The 9,472-nt window shown below is 52.2% G+C and overlaps 1 protein-coding gene across 1 annotated transcript; it reads right to left on the reverse strand.

The window, feature by feature from the left end:
• Positions 1 to 715: 715 nt before the first annotated feature.
• LOC135457494 (uncharacterized) lies at positions 716 to 4,157 on the reverse strand. Its single transcript, XM_064732123.1, has 4 exons — positions 3,851 to 4,157; positions 2,506 to 2,615; positions 1,853 to 1,974; positions 716 to 1,302 (listed from the first exon to the last, which is right to left on the reverse strand). Exons 3-4 carry the CDS (start codon positions 1,875 to 1,877, stop codon positions 716 to 718), a joined length of 612 nt encoding a protein of 203 aa, XP_064588193.1. The 5' UTR covers positions 1,878 to 1,974; positions 2,506 to 2,615; positions 3,851 to 4,157.
• Positions 4,158 to 9,472: the final 5,315 nt, after the last annotated feature.

The following is a 9,472-nucleotide window of genomic DNA, read 5'->3' on the forward strand; positions in this document are numbered from 1 at the left end:
ACGTGGTTTCCGGCAAGATGGCGGCGCCCATGCCGACACGTGGTTTCCGGCAAGATGGCGGCGCCCATGCCGACACGTGGTTTCCGGCAAGATGGCGGCCCCCATGCCGACACGTGGTAAGGGGACAAGATGGCGGCGCCATCCGAATTACGTCACTTCCGGCAACATGGCGGCCCCCATGACCGGATTGTTTTTTCTCTATTTTTGCCGGATTTTTTGCGCTTTCCTCCTGTCCCCCGTGGCCGGAGTGTTATTCCGGTTCCCGTGCGGCCGGCGGCGTCGCGGGGAGGGGCTTCTGAGCCGTGGGGGCGGCTTCTGGCCGCGGCGGCCCGGCGACGGAGGGGCGGCGCACGGGGGGGGGCTCGGGTAGGGGAGTGGCGCACGGGGGCGGGGGCACGGCGATGGGGGGGCGGTGCCCGGGGCGGGGCGGCGGCGCCCGGGGCGGGGCGGAGCCCGGGGCGGGCGCTTGGGTACCGGGGGTGGTGTTAGGGGCGGGGGCTTGGCGACGGGGGGGCGGTGTCCGGGGACTGGGGCGCCTAGGGGCGGGGGTGGCCGGTGGGAGGCGGTCCCTGGGGGCGGCGCGGGCTTGGCTGGGGGGGGCTGTGGTTTGGGGAAGGGGGGGGGGGACCTAGGGGCGGGGCTTGGTGACAGGGTCGGTGCTTGGGTATAGGGGTGCTGTCTAGTGGTAGGTGAGACTGATTAGGCTTGATTGGTGTCAGCTGGGGTACTGATTAGGCTTGATTGGTGTCGGCGGGGGGTGTGTCAGCTGGGGGTACTGATTAGGCTTGATTGGTGTCAGCTGGGGGTACTGATTAGGCTTGATTGCTGTCAGCTGGGGGTGTGTCAGCTGGGGGTACTGATTAGGCTTGATTGCTGTCAGCTGGGGGTACTGATTAGGCTTGATTGCTGTCAGCTGGGGATGTGTCAGCTGGGGGTACTGATTAGGCTTGATTGCTGTCAGCTGGGGGTACTGATTAGGCTTGATTGGTGTCAGCTGGGGGTGTGTCACCTGGGGGTACTGATTAGGCTTGATTGGTGTCAGCTGGGGGTGTGTCAGCTGGGGGTACTGATTAGGCTTGATTGGAATCAGCTGGGGGTACTGATTAGGCTTGATTGCTGTCAGCTGGGGGTACTGATTAGGCTTGATTGGTGTCAGCTGGGGGTACTGATTAGGCTTGATTGGTGTCAGCTGGGGGTGTGTCAGCTGGGGGTACTGATTAGGCTTGATTGGTGTCAGCTGGGGGTGCTGATTAGGCTTGATTGGTGTCGGCTGGGGGTCCTGATTAGGAGAGGGTGGGGTTCCTATATAATGTATATAGTAAAAAGAATAAAAACTATATGTCCGGTGCAGCAGTAGAAAATTTCAGGCTCCCGGGGAATAAAGGGTTTGTTTTGTATTTTTAAATTTTTTATTTTTTTCCTTTACTCCCCGGGAGCCTGAAAGTTTCTACTGCTGCTTTTTTAAACTAAAGCTAGAAAGGAAAACAAAGTTAGAGAGAGAGAGAGAGAGAGAAAAGAGAGAGAGAGAGAGAGAGAGAAAAGAGAGAGAGAGAGAAAAGAGAGAGAGAGAGAGAGAGAGAGAGAGAGAAAAGAGAGAGAGAAGTAAAGGCTGAAAAAAATAGAGAGAAGGAAAAAGAGTGAAAAGAAGAGGAAGAGACAGGGAAAAAAAAGACAGAGGGAAACAGAGAGAAAAGAAGACAGAGAAAAAAACAGAGAGATAAAGCCTTGGGGGGGGGGTCCTCAAATAAACATCCTTTTTCACCCTGCTACCTTCAAACCTCCCCCCACCCACAATAATTCCTAACTGTATGCCTGCTCACATTCCCTCTCCTAATCACAATCCTCAACTCACCTGATGCCTCAATCTCAGACATCATCCTTGACACTGGGCGGATCCCTCTTGTGACATGATGAATCTGCTGAAAAAAGTGTTGTACTTGACACAACCAGGAATCTCTGGATGCTGCGCTCCTCCTAAAAAAAATACAAACGTCGACACGCAGCAGGGTGAGTTTGGTTTTACAGGGAAGAGGGCCAGCACAGGATTTCTCCAGGAGCAAAGCTGCCCCCACCGAGAACTCGGGCTGCTCTGGCAGTGCCAAGCACCTCCTGCAAACTGGCATCAGCAAACTCAGGGGGTGAGTTTTTCTGTGCAGAAATTCTCCCAGACCAAAGCTGAGAGCATCTAACCCTGACCACAACAACTTAGCTGGGTCTAAAACTTACAACCTTTGGACTGGCAGTGTGGGACCCGACCTGCTGTGCCACCGCTGACCCCTTTCTAAAGCATTCCACTGCAGTCCTAAAACTCTGCCTTTTCAGAGGGTGTTTCCTCTGACCCTGACCATAATCTTCAAAATATTCTAGGGAATCAGAGAATGGCTTTGAAAAAGCCCCAACAATACCCTAAAAAGTCCCAGAGAAGTCCCTTCCAAAATCCCCTAAATACCTTTAAAAGTCCTGAGAAAAAAACTCAAAAAGACGTGCTCAGTCTCCAAACTCTACCTGTTGCTCTCTAGCCGCAGTGGGTCTGTTGTTCTCTGAGGGTTCTGTCATTGTCCTGGTGTGTGAGGGTTGCTCTCTGGTCTCGCTGTTAGGGTTGCTGTGTTGTGCTGCTGTTGGGGGAAAAGGCTGTTTTTAGGGGAGCTGGTTAGGCTGAGGTTAGGGCTGGGGTGAGGGGGTGGTACAGCTGTATCCTGTACCCCTGATCTCCACTGGACTGTCCAGCCCTCAAGGCCTCTCCCTTTACCCCTCAACCGGTCCCTCTGCCCCGCAGCCCTCAGCTCCTGTGTACCTTGAAATTGGGTTTCCTATTATTTTGAAACTAGGTTGTTCTGGTATTTTGAAATGCAGTTTTTTATAGGCTGGTTTGTTCGATATTTTTGTAGGCCAAGTTTTTAGTATTTTTTTTGGCTGGGAGTTTGGTATTTTTGTAGGCTGGGCTTTTAACATTGTTGTAAACTGTGGGTTTGTTATTTGAAAACCTGTTATTGGCAGGGGTTTGGTGCACCAAAGTTCAGTGTCCTGGTTTCATTCAGCTTCTTCCACTACAACTAACATAGCAGGGGATCTATTAAATTGCAGGATATACTGTATGACGCTTCCTGAAATAGATACAAATTCCAGCTGCAGCAAAGCCCACCACCACATTTATTATAAAACCCAGCCTATAACCTAAAAAAACAAAAAAAAATTCTCCAATTTATTTTACTGTTTTTATATTTACATTCTATAGTTATAAATCTTTGTTTACATATATAATAGACTATAATTTATATGTTATGTTACAATAATATACAATATATTATAGTTTTATGTATTTATCTATTTGATTTCTATATTTCTGTTTACCACTATAATTTTATATTTATTTTTAAATGTATATTTATTTTTATTTTCATCTACATATTAGACCATATAAATTCATTAACCCGACACATCAGAGCCATAAAAATACTGTACCTTTGTCAGCACCGGTACGCAGCACACGCTCATCCCATCGCAGCACATCAAAACAAAACCTATTTCTATTACTAACAGAACAAACATCCCACACCATTGAACCCTAATAAAAACTCAAATAAACCTAACCGTAAATAACTTTTCTACTGCTGCTTTTTTAAACTAAAGCTAGAAAGGAAAACAAAGTTAGAAAGAGAGAGAGAAAATGTATCTTAAACACCCCACAGAACCCTAAAAAGAGCCTCCGAATACACTCAAAATGCCCTACTTTTAAAAAGCCCCTAAAACACCCGTAAAAATCCCCCAAGAACCTTTAAAAAATCCTTAAATAATCCTAAAAGAGCTTTAAAATTAACCCTAATTGTTAAAATTACCGATTAAAAGAAACCCTAATCCAAGATGGCGGCGCCCGTGCCGACACGTCGTTTCCGGCAAAATGGCGGCGCCCGTGCCGACACGTGGATTCCGGCAAGATGGCGGCGCCCATGCCGACACGTGGATTCCGGCAAGATGGCGGCGCCCATGCCGACACGTGGTTTCCGGCAAGATGGCGGCGCCCATGCCGACACGTGGTTTCCGGCAAGATGGCGGCGCCCATGCCGACACGTGGTTTCCGGCAAGATGGCGGCGCCCATGCCGACACGTGGTTTCCGGCAAGATGGCGGCGCCCATGCCGACACGTGGTTTTCGGCAAGATGGCGGCCCCCATGCCGACACGTGGTTTCCGGCAAGATGGCGGCGCCATCCGAATTACGTCACTTCCGGCAACATGGCGGCCCCCATGACCGGATTGTTTTTTCTCTATTTTTGCCGGGTTTTTTGCGCTTTTTTTTTTTTTTTTTTACACCCCACAGAACCCTAAAAAGAGCCTCCGAATACACTCCAATGCCCTACTTTTAAAAAGCCCCTAAAACACCCGTAAAAATCCCCCAAGAACCTTTAAAAAATCCTTAAATAATCCTAAAGAGCTTTTAAAATTAACCCTAATTGTTAAAATTACCGATTAAAAGAAACCCTAATCCAAGATGGCGGCGCCCGGCCGACAGCGTCGTTCTCCGGCAAATGGCGGCGCCCGTGCCGACACGTGGATTCCGGCAAGATGGCGGCGCCCATATGACCGGACAGCAAGATGCGCGCCACCTTTTCCCGGGAAGATTGGCGGGTTCACGGGCGCAAGATGGCGGGCCCATCGACATGGTTCGCAAGAGGCGATGCGACACGTTTTTTCCATCGATTTTATTTGCCGGGATTTTTGCGCTCTCCGCGGGTCCCCGGGGGCCGGAATGATATTCCGGTTCGCGTGAGGCCGGCGGCGTCGCCGGAAGGGGCATCTAAGGCGTCGGGGTAGCCTCTGGGCTCGGATAGATGGCGGCGCTGATGAAGACACGTGGTTTCCGGCGAGATGGAGGCGCCCGTGCCGACACGTGGACTCCGGCAAGATGGCGGCGCCCATGCCGACACGTGGTTTCCGGCAAGATGGCGGCGCCCATTCCGACACGTGGATCCCGGCAAGATGGCGGCGCCCATGCCGACACGTGGTTTCCGGGAAGATGGCGGCCCCCATGACCGGATCTTTTTTCTCGATTTTTGCCGGGATTTTTGCGCTCTCCGCGGGTCCCCGGGGGCCGGAATGAAATTCCGGTTCGCGTGAGGCCGGCGGCGTCGCGGGGAGGGGCATCTAAGGCGTCGGGGCGGCCTCTGGCCGCCGCGGCCCGGCGACGAAGGGTCGGTGCCCGGGGGCGGGGGCACGGCGACGGGGGGCGGTGCCGGGGGCGGTGCCCGGGGGCGGGGGCTCGGGTAGGGTTGGGGCGGCGCCCGGGGGCCGCGGCGCCCAGGGGAGGGGTGGTGTCGGGGGTGGCCGACGGGGGGCGGTGCCTGGGGGCGGCTAGGGCCAGGTCGGCGCGGGCTTGGCTAAGGGCAGTGCTGCGGTTTGGGGGGTGGGACCTAGGGGCGGGGCTTGGTGACGGGGTGGGTGCCTGGGTATAGGAATGGTGTCTAGTGGTAGGCGAGACTGATTAGGCTTGATTGGTGTCCGCTGGGGGTCCTGATTAGGAGAGGGTGGGGTTCCTATCTAGTGTTTATAGTAAAAAGAATAAAAACTATATGTCCGGTGCAGCAGTAGAAAATTCAGGCTCCGGAGTAAATGGTTTGTTTGATTCATTTTATTTTTCCTTTGTCCCAGGGAGCCTGAAAGTTCTACTGGGTGGCTTTAACTAAGCTAGAAGGAAACAAGTTAGAGAGAGAAAATTATCTAACACCCACAGAACCTAAAAAGAGCTCATCACCAAAGCCTACTTAAAAGCCCATAACACCGAAAACCGCAAGACCTTTAAAACATCCTTAAGATAGCCTAAAAGGCTTAAATACCTAACTGTTAAAATTACGTAACTAACCCGATCAAGATGGCGGCGCCATGCTGACACGTGGTTTCCGGCAAGATGGCGGCGCCTGCCGACACGTGGATTTCCGGCAAGATGGCGCGCCCATGCGACACGTGGTTTCCGGCAAGATGCGGCGCCATGCCGACACGTGGATTCGGCAAATGCGGCGCCATGCGACACGTGGTTTTTCGGCAAGATGCGCACCCGTGCCGACACTGTTCGGCAAGTTGGCAGCGCCCATGCTACACGTGGTTTCGACAAAGATCGCGCTTTACGCCACATGCCGCATTTTACGCAAGTCGCGCTTACGCATTTACGACAGTCGCGTTTGGCATTACGACAGTCGCGTACGGCCCATTTCCGACAGTCGGCTTTACGGCAACGTTTACGGACGTGCGCGTTTTGGCAAGATGCGGCACCCATTACGACAGTCGCGCTTTACGGCAGATTTGACGGCGCTTAGCCGACACGTGGCTTCGGCCGACCTTTTACGACAGTCGCGCTTTACGGCCGATTTTACGACAGTCGCGCTTTACGGCACTTTTACGACAGTCGCGCTTTACGGCCGATTTTACGACAGTCGCGCTTTACGGCGATTTTACGACAGTCGCGCTTTATAACGTGCCGTTTATTTACGACAGTCGCGCTTTACGGCCTTTTACGACAGTCGCGCTTTACGGCCGATTTTACGACAGTCGCGCTTTACGGCACCGTTTTACGACAGTCGCGCTTTACGGCATTTTACGACAGTCGCGCTTTACGGCCATTTTACGACAGTCGCGCTTTACGGCACCTTTTACGACAGTCGCGCTTTACGGCCCCTTTTACGACAGTCGCGCTTTACGGCACCTTTTACGACAGTCGCGCTTTACGGCCGTTTTACGACAGTCGCGCTTTACGGCCGATTTTACGACAGTCGCGCTTTACGGCCGATTTTACGACAGTCGCGCTTTACGGCCGTCTTTACGACAGTCGCGCTTTACGGCATTTTACGACAGTCGCGCTTTACGGCACCTTTTACGACAGTCGCGCTTTACGGCACCTTTTACGACAGTCGCGCTTTACGGCCGATTTTACGACAGTCGCGCTTTACGGCATTTTACGACAGTCGCGCTTTACGGCACTTTTACGACAGTCGCGCTTTACGGCACTTTTACGACAGTCGCGCTTTACGGCACGCTTTTACGACAGTCGCGCTTTACGGCCGCTTTTACGACAGTCGCGCTTTACGGCACTTTTACGACAGTCGCGCTTTACGGCCGTTTTACGACAGTCGCGCTTTACGGCCCTTTTACGACAGTCGCGCTTTACGGCCGATTTTACGACAGTCGCGCTTTACGGCACCTTTTACGACAGTCGCGCTTTACGGCCGATTTTACGACAGTCGCGCTTTACGGCCATTTTACGACAGTCGCGCTTTACGGCAGTTTTACGACAGTCGCGCTTTACGGCCGATTTTACGACAGTCGCGCTTTACGGCACCTTTTACGACAGTCGCGCTTTACGGCCGATTTTACGACAGTCGCGCTTTACGGCACTTTTACGACAGTCGCGCTTTACGGCCGATTTTACGACAGTCGCGCTTTACGGCACGTTTTACGACAGTCGCGCTTTAGCATTTTACGACAGTCGCCTTACGGCATTTTACGACAGTCGCGCTTTACGGCCTTTTACGACAGTCGCGCTTTACGGCACCTTTTACGACAGTCGCGCTTTACGGCAGTTTTACGACAGTCGCGCTTTACGGCCGATTTTACGACAGTCGCGCTTTACGGCCGATTTTACGACAGTCGCGCTTTACGGCACCTTTTACGACAGTCGCGCTTTACGGCCGCTTTTACGACAGTCGCGCTTTACGGCGATTTTACGACAGTCGCGCTTTACGGCCGATTTTACGACAGTCGCGCTTTACGGCCGTTTTACGACAGTCGCGCTTTACGGCCGATTTTACGACAGTCGCGCTTTACGGCACCTTTTACGACAGTCGCGCTTTACGGCCGATTTTACGACAGTCGCGCTTTACGGCCTTTTACGACAGTCGCGCTTTACGGCCGATTTTACGACAGTCGCGCTTTACGGCCGTTTTACGACAGTCGCGCTTTACGGCAGTTTTACGACAGTCGCGCTTTACGGCACGTTTTACGACAGTCGCGCTTTACGGCCGCATTTTACGACAGTCGCGCTTTACGGCCGATTTTACGACAGTCGCGCTTTACGGCCGATTTTACGACAGTCGCGCTTTACGGCACCTTTTACGACAGTCGCGCTTTACGGCCGATTTTACGACAGTCGCGCTTTACGGCCGATTTTACGACAGTCGCGCTTTACGGCACCTTTTACGACAGTCGCGCTTTACGGCACCTTTTACGACAGTCGCGCTTTACGGCCGATTTTACGACAGTCGCGCTTTACGGCACCTTTTACGACAGTCGCGCTTTACGGCACCTTTTACGACAGTCGCGCTTTACGGCCGATTTTACGACAGTCGCGCTTTACGGCACCTTTTACGACAGTCGCGCTTTACGGCGTGTTTTACGACAGTCGCGCTTTACGGCCGATTTTACGACAGTCGCGCTTTACGGCACCTTTTACGACAGTCGCGCTTTACGGCCGATTTTACGACAGTCGCGCTTTACGGCACTTTTACGACAGTCGCGCTTTACGGCGCTTTTACGACAGTCGCGCTTTACGGCACCTTTTACGACAGTCGCGCTTTACGGCCGTTTTACGACAGTCGCGCTTTTACGGCACCTTTTACGACATCGCGCTTTACGGCCATTTCACGACAGTCCGCTTTACGGCCGATTTTACAACAGTCGCGCTTTACGGCCGATTTTACGACAGTCGCGCTTTACGGCACCTTTTACGACAGTCGCGCTTTTCCGGCACTTTTACGACAGTCGCGCTTTACGGCCGATTTTACGACAGTCGCGCTTTACGGCACTTTTACGACAGTCGCGCTTTACGGCAGTTTTACGACAGTCGCGCTTTACGGCAGTTTTTACGACAGTCGCGCTTTACGGCACCTTTTACGACAGTCGCGCTTTACGGCCGATTTTACGACAGTCGCGCTTTACGGCACCTTTTACGACAGTCGCGCTTTACGGCCGATTTTACGACAGTCGCGCTTTACGGCCGATTTTACGACAGTCGCCCTGCTCCTCCCTCAGCTCCCAGCCTCTGCTATTCTCAAGCCCCCACAGTACCCCTCGAGCTGCCCCCAGCCTGTCATGCTTTAAAGGACCCTAAAAACCCTATCAATTCCCTAAAAGAGCCCTAGTTTTCAATGTATCTTAAACACCCCACACAACCCTAAAAATAGCCTCCGAATACACTCAAAATGCCCTACTTTTAAAAAGCCCCTAAAACACCCCTAAAAATCCCCCAAGAACCTTTAAAAAATCCTTAAATAATCCTAAAAGAGCTTTAAGAACACCCCTTAAATTTTTAAAATGCCCTGGTAAGACTAAAAAAAAAACCTAAAAAATTCCCCCAAAAACCTTAGAAATACCCTAGTCCTAAAAAAGTCCTCCATATCCCTTCAATACTCCTCAAAAAGCCCTAAAAACTTTTTAGGCCTAAAAAAGCCCCAAGGATACCCAAAAACACCCCTAACAATTCCAATTAGT

Source organism: Zonotrichia leucophrys, chromosome 24 (genome assembly GCF_028769735.1).
Source record: "Zonotrichia leucophrys gambelii isolate GWCS_2022_RI chromosome 24, RI_Zleu_2.0, whole genome shotgun sequence".
In the NCBI taxonomy this organism is placed as follows: Eukaryota; Metazoa; Chordata; class Aves; order Passeriformes; family Passerellidae; genus Zonotrichia; species Zonotrichia leucophrys.